The following is an 18,986-nucleotide window of genomic DNA, read 5'->3' as shown; positions in this document are numbered from 1 at the left end:
CCTTTGACCCTGGCCTTTACAGCAAACCAAAATGTGTAGATCATGCATACCCCCAAACTACCCTAGCTCTTGTCATCACACATAAGCAGTGCTTTTCTTTTAAGGGGAAAGAGAGGGTGAGGGAATGCCTACCTTGGTTTGTACTGAATTTGAGGCAAAGGTAGAATAGCAGTGGTTGAGAACTTTCTTCTACAACACCTTGCTTTCTCAGACCTCCATACCCATGTGTTTGATCTACCTGGTGCACACTCCTCCCCACTCCAAGTCTTCCTGGAAAACTGTGTTTGATCCTTGAGAAACAACCTGTGCTGTGAAGCCTTTCCTCACTGCTCTCCTGCCCAAACAGTTCGTCTCTTCTTCTGTTCCACTAACATTTTAGCACAGCTCTCTGTGTTTGTCACATTGTGTGGGATTCTTGATTTATATATCTTTTTCCCTAACCAGACTGAACTTACTCAGAGTACAGATTTTATTTCATTCATTTATTTACCCTAGGACCTCACACATAGTAGCTGTTAAGTAAATGCAGTCATATTGAGTTGAATCTTTACAGAACTTACTATAGATCTCTAAGGTACGTTAGGTTGAGGTCATGAGAGAGGGTACGGAATTTGTATGGAGTAAATCCCAAAATCTGTCTGAGCCTTCTAGTCTGAAGGTGTTAGTCAGGTATTGTCATTTACATGTGTAAGTTACAAGCAAAGCCTTGTGGGCTTATAGGGATGTACAGAAGAAAACCTGCCCACAGAGATGTTTTAGCAAGGCATATCAAGGGGAGGAGACTTTTGCCATGAGCCAGATCTGTGTTTCATGTTTAACCAGAAGTATTGGTCCTTTTTTTTTTTTTTTTAAGATTTTATTTATTTATTTGAGAGAGAGAGAGAACACAAGCAGGGGGAAAGGCAGAGGGAGAAGGAGAAGCAGGTTTCCCATAAAGCAGGGGAAGCCCGATATGGGACTTGATCCCAGGACTCCGGGATCATGACCTGATCCGAAGGCAGTGGCTTAACCAACTGAGCCACCCAGGCGTCCCTAATATTGGTCCTTCTTAACCAGTTAGTACACATGTGGTTTCTGTAATACACACATCAGTCAGGGCCCAAACAGGGAGAAACAAGCACTGTGACATTTACAGAATAGGGAATTTATTTCATGAATTAGATGTTGGGGGAAGATGGGAAAATAGGTTAAAAGGGAGAATTGAAAGTTCAGGAGAAAAATCACTCACCAGCCCTCCTGAAACAATGGCATGGATAGACAAGTTGGAGCTCACAGGGAAACTAGAAGCTGCTAGTGTGGGACCATGAAAGGATGTGGGGTGAGAGGGAACTGGTGTAGCATAGCTGTCAGTGTAAGACTGTTGCCTCTGCACTGCTGCCATTCTGGAAGTTTGCTGCGAAGTACTTGGTGGTGGTCTTGGAATCATTCATCGGCAAGGCTGTAGTTCTAGTTACAGAGGACAAAAGAACAAGGACAAAGTGAAACCCAGTGGCATTTCTACCATTTTTTCTCACTGTTACAGTGACCTTCAAAAAACATGGCTGCTACGTCACTGGGACCTTTCAAATCTCACATGATTTCTCTTTTGCCCAATTCTAGTCCACAACCATACAAGGAAATGGGTTCTGGGAAACATAATTCTTATGTAGCCAGATTGATAAAGTACCAAACCACAACAATATATCTCTAAATATTCTAAGTTGAATTTAGTTTCAATTTTAGAAGCAGTACTCACATAAATAGGAAAAAACAGACTAAGAAACATGTATGACTTTATAGTTTTTTGGACGACGTTCATGGGTATTGCCTAGAAACATGCCTTACCTAGCACACATTTCAGAAACAAATTGTTGGTTATAAATACTAACTGCTATAAAAAAAATCTTAAGGTGATTATATAAGCATTTCTTTGTCTTCTGATGGTCAACATAGAATTTACGTACAGTTTTTAAACAATCATCCCTTGAGAGCTTCCAAAAAATGATGTAAGGAAAAAAGGAAGTAACATTTGTTATGCACTGTGCCAAGAACTTATGTGTCTTATTTCATCTAATTCACATACCAAAACTGTGAGGCTCCTAAAAGTGAAATAACTCAAATCAGATTCATGTAAAATTGTTGAAATTTTACAGAGTTTAGAGTAACTTATAGCTCAGTCTAGGCTACCTTTTTCTCTTGACTTAGTTGGTTATTTACTCCTATTTCTTAACATCTTATTGAAAGAGATAACATATAAAAGTATATAAAGTGACCTAATCTTAATGAATGAATGAACTCAATCAATTTTTATGTATTCTTATAATAATCATATAATAATCACCATCCAGATAAAAATACAAAACTTTTACAGTACCCTTGATTGGTTTTCCTTAGACATTTGTACTTCTCAGGTAAACTGCCTTATATATTGGTATTTTTCACCACGTGGATGGTGTAATTCTTGGAACAATGATAGAAGGAAGTGAACCTTAGCAGTAAAATGAAAATATTAAATACTGTGCCTTATAACTGCTTTGAATTACATCTCCTTATATCACTTTCTCTTTCTGCTTTTACCCTAAAACAGGTAATCAGATCCTGTCCCTTGGGAGCCTCTCAAAAGATCAGATTTATCCAATGAAACTCAAGGGCATCTCCATCTGCTATTCAGCTCTCAAATCTGCCTTGTGTGGAAATTATGTCAGCTTTGGCGTCTTCAAGTTGTATGGGGACAACCATTTTGACAACGTACTCCAGGCCTTTGTCAAAATGCTGCTGTCAGTGTCCCACAGCGACTTGCTGGTAAGCAGTCATGCGTCATGGGAGTCTTTGTGTGAAATGTGAAGTAACACCACCACGAGCTTGGAGTGGTTGTAATGAGGCCCGGGGAGTTAGAATAGCACCAGAACATTTTATGTTTTAGGACAGCCTCTTGATTTAACGTACAGAATTTGAACAACTATAGTGGTTCTATTTACATAATTAAATGTACAGTTTTCGGGAACTGCAGCTACCACATCTGACAGATCGGTCATCCAGAGTGCTCCAGGTTCAACAGCCAGAGAAAAATGTAATTAGCAATTTCAACGAATTCCTTACAACTATGCTAATAATTCAAAGAAGGTCTGTTTCCTGGAGGAGAAATGGACGATTGGCTACAGAATCTTTTCCCTCCTCCTTCCTTCCTCTTCCTCCTCCATCTACTTCCCCTACTCTTTGGCCTTCCTTTCTGTGAAAATTCTGGTGTGGCAGAAAGAGTGCTGAACTCAGAGTTGAGCATACAGGCGCATAGTCTCTACTCTGCCACTCACTAGTCATTACCTTGAATAAATCACCTTCTCTATTTCTCCAGGCTTTAATTTCCTCACCTTTAAAATTAGTAAATTAAACAAAGTGATCTCTAGGTCCCTTTTCAACTCTACCATCTAGTTTCTATGATTTATGTCAGTGGTTTTCAAACTTTGAGGCCCATCAGAATCACCTGGGGTGCTTGTTGGAAATTTAAATTTCCAGGCTCCTCCACTGAGCTGTGTCATTATCAGACTTTTTTTAAACATCCCTGCCTGGTTACATAAAAGCTAATATATGCCCAATGTGGTTGCACTAATTACTTCCGTAACAGCCAAATTCATGCTCAGGCTTAGTTCAGGCTTTTCCACCTGCTCCCTGCCAAGGTTTTATAAGTAAGATCTAGGGGGCATTTGTTAAGTCAGCCCATGTAAGAAATGCTCCTTGACAGGAATGGATGAATGGACTAGAAGCACCCTCTTCCACTGTCCTAAGATAGTCTTAATAGAACCACATCTCAAGCCAGAGTGGTTTAGCCTCAGTAGTTGAATGGATGCTCAGTGAAGGCTACCCATACGACAGAAATTACAAAGTAGAAACTTGATTGAGATCAGGTGTGGGTTCTCATCAACAGGACTCTTCAATATCCAGAAAAACTGATCGTGGCTCCAGGAATTACTCTAATCTTTTTTTTCTAACAGGCAAGCAAATCTCTAACTAATAATTCTCAAAATTAAGGGTGCATAGGACTCCCTTAGCGTGCATGTTTAAAATGCGTGTCTTAAGACCTCATTCCAGAGCATTTCCTGTAGTGAGCCTGGAGTGGGGATCAGAAAACTGCATTTTTAATAAGCATCCCATGTGATCTTATGGAAGTGGTCTTAATCCCACTTTAATAAATACTGCTCTGGCTTACTTCTCTTATGAGTGTTATGCTTCCTTGATATTGGTTTGAGTTCCATTTAAAGTTTTCCAGGTATCCTTCTCATGCACTTATCTTTTGTCTGTAGTATATGGCAAATATTAAGCCATTGGCCAAATCATGATTTAGTTTGGTAGGTTGGCATTTGTAAGTAAAACAGACTATGATATCATATCCTATTATAACAGCAAATACCTTCATATAAAAAAAGGGGGGGGTGGCGCCTGGGTGGCTCAGTGGGTTAAAGCCTCTGCCTTCGGCTAAAGTCATGATCCCAGGGTCCTGGGATCGAGCCCTGCATCAGGCTCTCTGCTCCCTTCCTCTCTCTCTGCCTGCCTCACTGCCTACTTGTAATCTCTGTCAAATAAATAAATAAAATCTTAGAAAAAAAAAAAAAAGGCTGCATAGCCACTATTAAGTACTGTTCAGTGTTACAATATCCCCATCCAGAAAAATAATTCACTCTTCTAAATTCCGTACTACAGAGATTTTATTTGCATTTAAGTGTTAGCCATGTAAGGTGAAATTGAGATTACTTACTGTGCTATAGCTTCAAATTAGGATTTCTAGAGATCAAGTGATTCCTTTTAGAACCCATTTAAATACTGAATTGTGAATCCTGATGTCATTTATTCAGTGTATTTATTTTATATATTTGTGTTTAGGTAAGTTTACAATTTCCGATATTATAAATGGCAGTTTCCACTAGACCTTAACATCTCTTTTGCCTTCCTGTGGCTTGACAGTTGTCTCTGTGTTGTAGCAATATCGGAAACTGAGCCAGTCTTACTATCCACTCCTGGAATGTCTTACCCAGGACCACATGAGCTTCATCACCAACTTGGAGCCTCCTGTACTCCTGTATGTTCTCACATCGATCTCAGAGGGACTCACTACTCTTGGTAAGTATCACAGAGAACATACTTCCCAGAGGAAAAGCTTGATTGTGGTCTCTTAATGTATATACTTGGTGAGATGGTCATCCTAAAAAGGGGAAAAGATTGTGTACCCAAACTGAAACGTTATTTTATAATTATTACTTGCAAGTGAGAGAATGCCCTTTTTTCATATTTTGATGTAGAGCTTATTTCTTAATCAGCTTAATTAAAGTATAATTTACACACAATAAAACTCATTGATTTTAAGTGAGCAGTTCAGTGACTACTGACAAATGTGTGTACAGTCATAAACTACCACAACCAAGATACAGAACATTTTCTTCACCACAAAAAGCTCCCTTGTGCCCTTCTGATCAATCCCTTCCCCCTAGTCCCAGCCCCAAAGAACCACCATCTACTTTCTTTCACTATAGTTTGCCTTTTCCAGATTTTTGTCTAAGTTGAAACACAGGATGTATAGACCTTTGTGTCTGGCTTCTTTGATATAGCATAATGCCTTTGAGATTCGTCCATGTAGTTTTGCGAATCAGTTTACCTTTCTGTTGCTGAGTATTATCCCATTATATGGATTATCACAATTTATTTATATATTCACCAACTGATGGCTATTTGGGTTGTTTCCATTATTTGGTTATTTTGTACAATGCTACTATGAACATTCATGTATAAGTCTTTCTGTGGACAAATACTGTGGACAAATACCTAGGAGTGGGATTTCTGAGTTGTATGCCAAGTGTATTTTTAACATTATTTTTTAAAAAAAGAAAACTACAACACTGTTTTCCAAAGTGACTGTACCATTTTGCTCTCCCCGGCAACATATAAGGGCTCTAGTTTCCCTGTATCCTCCCTAACAGTTGCTATTATCAATCTTTTTAGGTCTTAGCCATCTTAGTGGGTGTGAAGAATCTCATTGTAGTTTTAATATTTATTTCACTACTGAATAATGATTTGAACATCTTTTCATGCTTGTGTGCCATTCATGTATCATTTTTTTTTTTTAGGAAGTCTAATTTTTTTTTTTAGGAAGTCTAGTTTATTTTTTTTCTCTTATAGTTCATGTCTTTTGGGTCCAAGCCTAAGAAATCTTTCCTTAACCCAAGGCCAGAAAGGTTGTTCCTATGTTTTCTTCCACAGTTTTTATAGTTTTTTATTCTTATGCTTAGGTCCATGATCCATTTCAGTTAAACTTTTTGTATATAGTATTATGTATGAGATAAAAGCTGTTTTTTAACATAAGGTCATTCAGTTGTTCTAGCTTCTTTTGTTGAAAAATATCCTTTCTCTGTTGAATTACTTTGTGCCCATTCTATACTGTTCTGATTTTTAATTTTTGTCCTAACATTTTAGTAAGTCTTAAAATCATATAGCATTAAACTCATATAGCATAGCCCTCTAATTTTGTTTTCTTCTTTTAAAATTATCTTGACTATTCTGGGTCCTTTGTCTTTTTATATAAGTTTTAGAGTCAGTTTGTCAGTTTCTCATGTTAGAGAAAAAAAATGAATAAGGGAATTTTGGTGGGGATTGTGTTGAATCTCTAGCCCAGTTTGGGAGAATTGATGTATTAGCAATATTAAATGTTCAATTCCTGAAAATGTCATATCTGTCCATTTATTTAGATCTTCCTTAATTTTTCTCAATAGCATTTTTGTAGCTTTGAATGTATGACTCTTGTACATATTTTGTTATATTTATAACAAATACTTTACTTTTTTATGCTATTGTACATGGTACTGAATTTTAATATCCTTTTGTTCTTGGCTACCATGTAGAATTGCAATTGATTTTTTTTTTGTATGTTGACCTTATATCCTGCAGCCTTACTGCAGGATAAACTGACCTATTAATTCTGGTGGTTTCTGTAGATGTCTTAAGATTTTCTACATAGGGGCACCTGGGTGGCTCAGTGGGTTAAGCCTCTGCCTTCAGCTCAGGTCATGATCTCAGGGTCCTGGGATCGAGCCCTGCATCGGGCTCTCTGCTCAGCAGGGAGCCTGCTTCTCCCTCTCTCTCTCTGCTTGCCTTTCTGCCTACTTGTGGTCTCTGTCTGTGAAATAAATAAATAAAATCTTAAAAAAAAAAAAAAGATTTTCTACATAGATGTATCCGCAGATAAATACAGTTTTATCTCTTCCTTTCCAATCTGTATGGCTTTTATTTTTTCTTGCCTTATCACACTGGCTAGGACCTACATGTAGTACAATGTTGAATAGACATAATGATAGCAGACATTTTTTTCTCGTCCTCAAGGAAATGTCTCCATTCATTCTTTCACCATTCAGCGTAACGTTAGCTGCAGGTTTTTACATAGATGCTCTTTATCTTGTTGAGAAAATTCCCTTCCATTGTGGTTTTCTGAGGGTGTTATCAGGGATGAATATTGAATTTTCAAATTATTTTTCTACATCTACTGAGATGATCATGTGGTTTTTCTTTTTAGTTGTTTATACATTACGTAATGTTGATCATCACATTGATGGATATTTGAATATTAAACCAATCTTACATTCCACCCTAGGTTAAAACATATATCCTTCTTATATAAACTGAATCCGGCTTTCTAAAATTTTGATACAGATTTTTTTATCTATGTTCATGACAGATACTGATGTGTTCTGTAGTTTTTCTATAGTTCTTCTTCCATATCTTTTGTTCTTTGTCTGTTCCTCTATATCTTTGCCTTGTTTTGGTGTCATTCTAATGCTCTCATAAAATGACTTGGGAATTGTTCCCTCCTCTCCTATTTTCTTAAAAAGTTTGTGTGAAATTGTTATTAATTCTTAAATGTTGATAGAACTCCCCAGTGAAGCTATTAAGCCTAGATTTTTTTTAGTAGGTTTTTAACTACAAATTGAATATTTCTAATGGATTTGGGCTACTCCAGTTATTTATTAGATCTGGGGTAGCATTTGGTAGTTTGGGTCTTTAAAGGAGAAATTCCTTTAAAGTTCATCTGAAGTTCATCTGACATTGACATAAAATTATTCATATTATCCCATTGCTCTACAATTTGATTTCTGTAAGATGTAGGGTAATATTCCCTCTTTTATCCCTGAATTTGGCAATTTGTGTTTGGTTTTGTTTTTTTTTTTTCCTTGATCATTCTGGCTCTGGATTTACCAGTGTTATTACAGAGAACCAGCTTTCAGTTTTCATTGATTTTTCTGTTATTTTTCTGTCTTTTATTTCATTGACTGCATGTATGGCTATGACCTTTATTATTTCCTTCCCTCACTTTACTTTGCTTTTCCTTTTCTAATTTTTCAGATAGAAACTTAGATCACTGATTTTAGACCTTTCCTCTTTGCTAATAGACACATTTAATGCTTTCATCTAAGCACTGCTAAAGCTATTTCCTCACAAAATTTTTATGTATTTGGGTTTTTTTTTTCTGTTCACTTTAAAAATATTTTCTAATTGTCCTGCTGATGTTACTGAGAGGCACAGTGTTTAATCTCTGTATATCCAGAGGTGTTTCTGATACCTGTTATTGATTCTAGTTTAATTCCATTATGATCATAGGATATGCTCAATGATTGTTATAATGTTTATATTTATTGTATCTTTTTTATGGTTCAGAATACAGTGAATGTTCCATGGGCACTTGAAATGACTGTGCATTCCATTGTTATCAGGAAGAATGTTATATAGTGGTCTAAGACATTGATAATATTCAGGTTTTCTACATTCTTATTAGTTGTTTGTTTGTTTTCTACTTAACCTATGAATTACCAGGAGAGAAGTGCTTAAGTCTAACTATGATCATAGGTTTTTCCATTTCTCCTTTCAATTCTATCAGTTTTGATATAAAGCATTTTAAAGTTCTGTTATTAGGTATGTAAATATTTAGGATCATCCTGTCCCTTGATGAATTTTCCCCTTTATCATGAAAGGACCCTCTATCTTTGGTGATACTTTTTTCTGAAAAGTACTTTGTCTAATATTACTAGCTTCTTTAGCTTTCTTTTGATTACTGTTTCATCTTTTTCCATCATTTCATTTTTTTTTTAAAGATTGTATTTATTTATTTGACACACAGAGAGGGATCACAAGTAGGCAGAAAGGCAGGTGGAAGCAGGCTCCCTGCCAAGCAGAGAGCCTGATGCGGGGCTCGATCCCAGGACCCTGAGATCATGACCTGAGCTGAGGCAGAGGCTTAACCCACTGAGCTACCCAGGCACCCCATCATTTCATTTTTAATCTTCCTGTGTCTTTATATTTAAAGTTGGTTTCCTGTAGATACCAGGTATTTTCTGTTGATACTGTAACAATTTTTACAATCTTGCTCGCTTAAACCAATGTAAACTTATTATCCTATAGCTATTTGGGTTTTTATTTTAAGATTTTATTTATTTATTTATTTGAGAGATGGGGGGTGGGGGGGAGTGGGGGAGGGCCAGAGGGAAGCTCAGAGCCAAGGCAGGGCTTGATCTGAGATCATAACCTGAGCCAAAATCAAGAGTGGGATGCCCAACCAACTGAACCACCCAGGCACCCCATCTTATAGTTCTTTCGGTCATAAATCTGACATGGGTCTCACTGCGCTAAAGTGAAAGTATCAGAAGGACTGTGTTCCTTTCTAGGGGAAATTCCATTTCCTTGCCTTTTTCAGTTTGTAGAAACTACCTCAATTCCTTACCTCATGGCCCCCAGCAAGATTGCATCTGTAAGCATTCTTCCATAGATACATCTCCCTCTGATTCTGATGTCTTCTTCTCTTTCACTTTTAAGGACCCTTGGGATTACATTGGGCCTACCCAGATACTCCAGGATAATATAATCTCCCTATTTTTCACTCAACTAATTAGCGGTCTTAATCTATCTGCAATCTTATTTTTCTTTGGTGTATAATCTAACATATTCACATGGACTTAGAACATATTTGCCTAACATGCAGCATATAGGTGGGTCATACTTTTACATCAAATCTGACTATCTCTGCCTTCTCATTAGTTTCAGCCATTTACATTTAATGTAATTACCAGTGTATTTGAGTTTAAATCTATAATATTGGTATTTGTTTTCTTTTTATTTGACTGAACTTTGTTTTTTCCTGCCTTCTTTTGGTTTGGATTAATTAAATGTTCCTTATGAATCCATTTTATATCCTCTATGAGTTTATTAGCCAGACTTCTTTATTTTTAGTGGTACTCTAGGGTTTATAATCTACACCTTCAAATAATATCATCACAGTTTGCCTTCAGATAATAACAGTCTACCTTTTTTCCCTCTATCTCCATTCCTTCTGGAACTCTAGCTACACATGTATTATATATCTCTGTTACTATACAAACACTGAATAGAAGGGACTCCTTTACAGCTCTCCAGAATTCTCTCATTGTATGTCTCCCCCTCTCTGAAACTCTATGCCATGAGTTCTAGCTGCCTCACCCTTCCCAAGTTCAAACTGTTACTCTTCAATGCAGTGAGACTAATAGGCTTTGTTTGGGTTCCCCCTTCCAGGCCTGTAGCCTGGAAACTCCTTGGGGCAATAAGCTCCAGTGACTGTGTAGGTGTAACCTCATTTGTTTCCCTCCTCTCTGGTTTAATAGCCCTATACTGCTTGTTGTGCAATAATTGAAAAATATTTCATATTTTTTCTGTTTTCTAGTTGTTTATGGCAGAACAAAAAAATTCTTGTAACAGTTAATCCTTCATGGACAGAAACTGAAGCCTTGTCTTTTCTTATTACAGTTTGGCTTGACATTCTTTTATCTCACGTTGCATTAATACTTAAAAATTTTGAATTAGTTGCAGGTGGCTTTGTTGTTCTTAGGTGTGGTCTTGGGCCTAGAATCTGCATTTTCACAAGGCACTCAAGGGAGTCTTGATGGGGTGGCATTATGGAGGGAATACTGAATAAGTCCCAGTGCTACTACCACTTATCAAGTGTATGACTTTGCACAAGTACTCTGTGCCTGATGCTGTCATAGCTGTTTTCAAGATATGTACTTCGCCCTTATTATTCTCAGAACCACTATGCATACCAAAACTGGGTTACACACCGTAATAGTGCTATTTGTCCTGATTTTCTACTTGATTGCTCACTTCCAAAGGCCAGGAACAGTGTCATGAAGTACCACTTTATTCCCTATCTACCATATAGTAAGAGCTCAATAAATACTTATTGATTAAATCAGCTGGGTAATATTTTCATTAAACAGATGAGTAAGCTGTGGCTCAGAAAGGCGAAAAAACTTGCACAAGGTCACACAACTAATAAAAGCCTGATCTAGGAGTCTTTCTAACTCTAAATTCCATTCCTCTTCACCGCACCACCCTGCTGGATCTGTCTGTCTAATACAGGTCACAGTTTGGCAGGTGAATCACGCTCTGTGTCTTCAAGAAGAGTCTATTGAAAGTAACCACTTGGGTTTCTCCTTCTCCAACAATAATAGATCTGCAAAGAGGCATTTTTAGATATTGTTTGGGTCACAAGCAGGTCTCGGTTCTGCTTTAGCCTCTGGAAAAAAATGAGAGGGAGGCACAAAAAATTTCAATCAGTGGTGGAATAGTAACTCACCTAATATGCTTGTCATGATGCTAAAAAAAAAAATTGGTAATCAGCATCCATCAGCATTTTTAGTTTCAGGTCAGCTATAATATGGGGAAAGAGAAAGGTAAATGAGAGAAGAGATTATATTTTGTCTATTGAATTACCCAGCCACCATCACCACCACCCCCCACCATACTTTTACATACAGAGACCAAGTGCAGGACTTACAAAAAGCTGCTCTTTATAATGACTCTCAAGTCATTCATTCATTCAGTATCAATTATGCACATACCAGGTACTTGACCATATTAAAGGGAACAAAACAGATAAGGTCCCTACTTACGTGAAGCTTCGAATCTAGAGAGAGAAGTTAAACAATAAATAAATGAACATGCACACACAAAAAGCCAAGTCATGACAAGTGCTAAACAAAGATGTCAAATGGTATAGTGACTGGAGAATGATTAAATGTGGCTTCTCTAGAAGAAGTGATCAGAAAAGGCCTCTGCAGTTTAGCTGGGGCAGGGATGGGGGTGCATTCCAAGAAGAAGTTAAGGATGGTACAGGAGTCAACAACAAGAAATGGTGAAGGCAAATGAAAAGTTGAACCAACTGGAAACCACCAGACCTTTCCTCATCAAGTCTACAACGAATAAAAAGTTCATTATTAATAGAGTATGTTGTTATTTTGAACACATTCTTGAATTGTAGAAAGTGGTATGGATGTAACATGGGGTCAAAACATTCAGGAAACATTTAGAAACTTAGAGACCTTGTACATTAGTTTCTCCCACCAAAAACATGCTAAAGATAGAAGAAAGCTATGAATTAGCCAAAGTGATGCACTTGGTGTTTCAGGGATTGAAATAGCCAGGAAAACACATGGGAAGTGAAAAGGGAGACAGTACTGTGTACTGGGCACTATGGTAGTCTTTACACACTTGACCTTAATTGATTTTTACAAGATCTTACGAAGTAGGTGGTATTAAGCACATTTTACAGAGGCACACATTGAAGCTCCATAAAGTCAAAACATCTAGAACACAGAGATTCAAACCTAGGCCCACCTATTTCCAGAACTGCGGCACCACCCATACAGGCCATTTGTTCCTGAAATTGCCTTTCACACCATTTTTTTCCAAGACCTCCATCCTCTCTTCTGCCATGGTGGGAAATTTTGAGCTGAAGCCAAATTTCAGCTCAGCCCCATTATCATTCTCCTGACTCAGTTAAGCAACTCTTTCCTATACAGTTAACTTTTCAGAACAGCTTTCCGTGATGGGTCTTAGTGAGGCAGAGGGCTATTAATGATGCATGTGCTTCCTGTGGAGACTGGTTGCAGGAGAAAAGGAGCATTTGGTTGTTTTTAGTGCCAAACAACAAGTTGCTGGAGAGGACAAAGTGCCTATTAGGCTAAAAAAATTGTATCTACAATCGTCTAAGCACAGATGAGTCCTTCTTAAAAGATTCTGAATACCAAGAACTAGGACAAAATATGAAAATTCATGACTTCTGCCCATCCTTTTATGTCAGGAGAGTTTCATTATTTGAATCTCAAATAATAGCTTGAGCTGCGAATAAAGAAAACCAATAATAATACACAGTCCTCAGCACTATTCATTCTGTTTTTGATCAAATGGCCCTTGATCCTTACAATTCCACACCTTTCAATCTACCCTAACATAACATTTATCCGTTTCAAAGTCCCCAACCATAAATCAGCCGTAATGGAAGCTCTTCTTCTTGCTTTTATTGCAAGGATATATGCTCCAACCTTCATGTCTAAAGTGTTTACCTGGCTTTTTCATAGCTGACTCAGTAGATTGGAACCTTTTAATGCAACCTGCATGGCATGTGGTCACCAAATCTATGTGAAGTCTTTATAATTTTCGTGTGATTGATAGCATATTGCTCTTCACTGGTGAGGGGAAGGGTACCTATTTCCTGCTGGCTTCCCTTTGTAGATCTCAAGTTACTGAATCCATTTACTTTCGTGATTGGGACTTCAGAGGTAGAAAAGTGAAGGAAAAGAGAAAAGCAATGAAGCTCAACAAGTCTGTGCCTGACTCTTGGGCCTAGATATTTTTCACTGCATTCTCTTACCTTCTGGAACTATAAAAACTAAGCCCCCCCCCCAAAAAAAAAAAAAAAAAAAACTAAGCCCCCTTGCCTGCAAAGTAACCCAGTTGAGGTGGGGGTGGAGATAAACAATCAACCAATCAAACACCATAGTTTTAGGAGAACAAGAGCTCCTTTCTTCAAAGGAAAATATAGCAGTAGAGTTTACTTACATATGTAGCTTCCAGAGCTCCAAAGTTCCCCAAACTATTGTCTGTGGTCATCTTGTAGACCTTCAGACAACCCCTCCTGGTCCTGCATCAGCTACCATCATCCTCAAGTTTAAATGCATTCATCCATCTGTATTTCAAAACTTTCCCCCAACCTACCTCCTTCTGTGAATTATGCCATTTCTCTCCAAAACAATGTATTTGAAAGCGTTTCTAAGCTACGGTGTTATATCAGTTCCAGATATTATTACTGAACGCAACTCAAGACCTATAAAAACCTTCCTCAGATTAGCTTTGCCTGTCCATTCTTTAATTCAGCTAAGAAGACACCTCTAATCTAGGAAAGGCACACGTGTCTCAGAAGCTCAGAGGTTAGTAAGAATAAGAGATGAATGACTACCTTAGGGAGCGTATAATCCACTGGTTCCCAACCCTACCCTCCCAGTCCACTTTCCTCATCTACTGCATCTACCGTTTTCACCACTTTTGAGTGTTTTCCATTGTTTCTCTTGTCACTTCTGTTACTAAACATAAACTCCTTGGAATTGTGTCCATATGATAGCTTTAGCCAAAAAATCTGGGTAGTGTCATGTTATGAATCAAAATCATGAACTTTGGATAAGCTGCTTAACTCTTAGCTTTATTTTTCTCATTTGAAAAATGCAAATAGGGTGCCTCGATGGCTCAGTGGGTTAAGCCTCTGCCTTCGGCTCGGGTCATGATCTCAGGGTCCTGGGATCAAGCCCCACATCGCATCGGGCTCTCTGCTCAGCAGGGAGCCTGCTTCTTCCTCTCTCTCTCTCTCTCTGCCTGCCACTCTGCCTACTTGTGATCTCTCTCTCTCTGTCAAATAAATAAATAAAATCTTTAAAAATAAATAAATGAAAAGTGCAAATAATAACACTATATACAAAGTGGTTGTTAGAAGTAAGTGAATAATTTAATGTACAAAGTAGATCGTTAATAAATGGTTGCTGTATCATGTCACTCACTTGCTTTAAAGAAGCCTTCAAAACACCTCTGTTGTCTTTCAAATTAAATGTAATGTCTCAGCCCACTATTGGATGCCCTCAAGGAAGACCCCAACCTACTTTGTCACCTTCTCTCTTATGACTCCGTATACATTCTTTCACTCAAACCAAAAGTCCTACTCCGAAATACACTTTCCTCTTTCCATCATGAGGGCAAACCAGTAGTAACATCATCTTCTGAGCCCCTGTGTTTTAAGAAGGTGTTTGATGCTTGTGTTTATTTTTGCTTAATACCTGATTTTGTTTAAACCTGCTTGATTTTAGTGGTTAAGAACATAAATCTAGAATCCAGCTCCTTGTTTATTCCCATACAGTGGCTCCACAGTCATCTAGCCCTGGGGCACTGGACATGTCACTTAATCCCTCACTATTCTTGCCTGTGAATGGAAGTAATAATAACAGTAACTATTACAGTGAAGATAATAATTTAACTATTACTGTGAAGATACAAAATAATAATTCATGCAACTAACGCAACAAGCTCTCATTAAATATCAGCTGTTTCTATGATGAGAATTTCTAGTTGTTTTCTTCTCATTCAGGTCTACAAGATATTTTACAAATGATGAGAAAAGTTAAGCAGCTCTTTCAAAGTAACAACATAGCAAGTAATTGGAAAAGATGAGATTTGAAACCAGAGCTGTCTGACTCCAAAATTCCTGCCTTCCTGCCACCCCGTGTACATTGTGCTCATCTCTCTACCTGAAAAATGTCCTTGCTTATATCTAATTAAAACAACTTTCCCAGGCCCATCTCAGGTTCTGTCTCCTTCAAAAAGTCTCTTTGATTCCCCCATCCAAATGTGATGTCTTCCTCAAAATCCTCACAGCAGTGTGTCACTCATTCATACCCAGCGTTGTGCCCCAGTGACTTACCTACTACCTCATGAGGTCTTGGATACCAGGGTCAGGGTTGCCTCTGAAACAGAGCCCTTTGCCCCAAGTCTGTGCCCTGTTTCGTCTGAAGCAGAGCACTTTGCACCAAATAGATATTTAATAAAGTCAGTTGAGTTGAACAGAGGGCCGTTAAGGTCACAAATGGAAAATTCTGTCCAATTCGATCCAGGAATCATTTACTTACTAACACATCTTTACACCAGGTCCTGTAGTAGACACCGGGTTTAAAGAGATAAGCAAGGCAAAATCCCTGCCATCAAGGAATTTATAGTTTGATAAAAGTGCTTTGAAACCAGGAAGTGATTTTTTTAATTGGAGGCATTATAATTAATCAGATGAAAAAACGCTTCAGTAATGCGAAGGAATTCTCATTTATTGTTCGTACAGATACAGTTGTCTCCTCCAGCTGCTGTACCAGTTTAGACTACATCGTCACCTACCTCTTCAAGCACATAGCAAAAGAGGGCAAGAAGCCACTTCGATGCAGAGAGGCCACCCAGGCCGGTCAGAGACTATTACATTTTATGCAGCAAAATCCAGATGTCCTGCAGCAGGTAACTGGTGGTCGGTCACCTGGCTTAAGAAACAGAGTTTCCCAAAAGCCAGCCTAGGGCCTGAGTATCTCTTAGAGCAAATGATCTGGTCAAGACTCTTTACCAGTTATTCTGTAGGCGGATTTTCCCAGAAGATAGCCTAGCGCACTAACCCCAGGACTGCTCACCCTCAGGAAATCTCTCAGTTGTTCATCTTACTCCAGTGAAGCTAGAATTCAAAGAAAGGATAGCTCTTCCAGAGGCCTGAGAAAAACAAAAGGCAAAGCCGGAACTAGAGATGGTCACGCTCTGGTTTCTTTCCTGGAGCCTCTAATAACGGCCTCTGAAGTTTGCTTTGTGGGTACTCCGGTACGTCAGGAAACTGCCATTTGCTGAGCTCCTGTTCAGTGCCAGACAGCTTGCTGGGAACTGGCCGTTTATCGTACCACAATTGATACTCTTCCCATTTAAGATAAATCAGGGTTCAGATAGGTCACATTCCCCCGGGGCATTTAAGTAATAAATAATAAAGCCACAACTTCTTTATTTTTTTTTTTTTTATCTATTTCACAGAGGGAGAGAGAGATCACAAGTAGGCAGAGGTAGACAGAGGGGGGGGAGCAGGCTCCCCGCCGAGCAGAGAGCTCAATGTGGGGCTCGATCCCAGGACCCTGGGATCATGACCTGGGCCAAAGGCAGAGGCTTTAACCCACTGAGCCACCCAGGTGCCCCTTCTTTATTTTCAAATGTGTTTTCTCACTAGCTAATATGAGTTAGGTTCAAGTTTAATACTATTTTTTAAAAACTCATTTCTGCAAATCACAGTAACAGCATGCATAAAAATAACACATGCCAGAAATAATTCAGAGAGAATGATACCATTTTTCTGCAGAGATACCATCACTATGATAGTTTCCAGTTCCACTAACTTTGGAAACTTTATACTGCTGCCAGTCGTTTTATCTTGCCAAATTATCTTCATAATAGTTGGTGGTTTGCAAATCTAAACACTTTAACAAGGTTATTAGCCAACAAACAAGACACCTGCCACCAGGCAGAGACTATCATTCTGAGCAAAGAAATGATGAACATAGAATGAGCCAGCCATGGGCTAGTCTTTCTTCCTGGCTATCATTTTTTACAAATATTCTTATTAAATTATATAAACTTATTTTGGCTGATGTCTTAGTTAGCCTGTTGTTTTCCTGGCAAGGGGGTGTGTAATTAAGATTCTGTGTAACTAGACAAGGTGCTGTCAGCCTGTAAGTGTTTGGTATGACCCTGGAGGGGTTATGACGCATCATTGAAAAGAAGAGAAAGGTAGCACGTGGATTGAAGACTTTCCGTGCAGAAGGTGCAGGAGCTGCTGAGATTCCTAAGACATAATTTCTCTCCTTAAAATGCTGCTATCAGGGGTGCCTGGGTGGTTCAGTGGGTTAAGCCTCTGCCTTCAGCTCAGGTCATGATCTCGGGGTCCTGGGATCAAGCCCCGCATTAGGCTCTCTGCTCAGCGGGGAACCTGCTTCCCCCTCTCTCTCTGCCTACTTGTGATCTCTCTATTAAATAAGTAAATAAAATCTTTTTTAAAAAATGATGCTATCAGGTGGGACAGAGATAATCAGTTAGTTATTAGATAACTAACCACTTAAATGATAATTTGATTAATATAGTGGTAACAGAGATTGACACACAAGGAGAGGACTTTCAGAGAACTCTTATCATTTACACCCCCCACCACCACCCTGAAATGTGGAAATCATCATCCCCATTTTACCGGTGAGTAAATTGAGTCACAGAGAGAGCAAATGGGGAGTGGAATGTAAACCAAAAGCCCAAGTCCTTACCACTTACATTATTGATTCTCAAAGGGCCTGGTTGGTATGGATAAGATCATTTCACACTGAACATTCTGTGGAGATCTGCGTGCACCGCTCCTTCCCCCTCAGCCACCTCCCCAACTGCAGTAGCCTCTGGTACTGATGGGATTGTGGCATAGCCTTCCGGTGTTCTGCGAGGACAAGGTTGAACACCACAGATTTAGAGCATGTAGCCAGGGGAGAAAATAAATACCCATGGATTGGCCAGGAATCAGACCCAGCCCCCACCCCACCATGGCAACTGACAAGTCCACCGCCAAATCCCTCCTGCCAGCACTCAGCCTGATCACAATTTCATCCCATAAACTTTGGCAGAAACTTTTTTAAGTCGGTAGAAGATTCTACCAGAATCAATAGGCTGTGATCCTAGACAAATACCATCAGACTGTGCAGAGCAAGTGATATGGTTGTACAGGAGACAGTCAAGTTTGTCTTTACTCGAAATCACCATGCGTTTGTTGGTTTAAGTAATTTCTGTGTGTTAATAATACCTGGTAATCCTTTGCTTTATAGCATATGACTAAGTAGTGATATATCTTTATTAACAGTAGAATACATTCTATTTATTTGGAATGTAGGCTTTCAGATAGCATTTTAAATATTAATGACTGGTCTCTGGTAGTCAGCATAAATATGATTTGCATTAGCACTCGGTTATATCATCTTGAGTGCCTCTGATGTCAACCATCGGGTATAGCAATATCTGACATCATCTCCTTAGGTCACTGACAACTTTGACCTCTATTCTTATGCACAGTTTCTGTCGTCTCAAAA

General features: G+C 38.6%; 1 protein-coding gene across 1 annotated transcript in view; it reads left to right on the top strand.

Annotated features, from left to right (window-relative positions):
- Window positions 1–18,986, top strand: part of RANBP17 (RAN binding protein 17) — a 319,731-nt gene that overhangs the window by 274,663 nt on the left and 26,082 nt on the right. The window contains exons 24-26 of the mRNA XM_080805045.1: window positions 2,567–2,781; window positions 4,953–5,091; window positions 16,190–16,356. Coding sequence (XP_080661171.1) covers window positions 2,567–2,781; window positions 4,953–5,091; window positions 16,190–16,356 — 521 coding nt within the window. The remainder of the gene's footprint in view (window positions 1–2,566; window positions 2,782–4,952; window positions 5,092–16,189; window positions 16,357–18,986) is intronic.

The sequence above is a fragment of the Martes martes genome (assembly GCF_963455335.1).
Source record: "Martes martes genome assembly, chromosome: 5".
In the NCBI taxonomy this organism is placed as follows: domain Eukaryota; kingdom Metazoa; phylum Chordata; class Mammalia; order Carnivora; family Mustelidae; genus Martes; species Martes martes.
The sequence above is the reverse complement of the archived record's forward strand: the minus strand, read 5'-3'. Positions and strand labels throughout refer to the sequence as shown.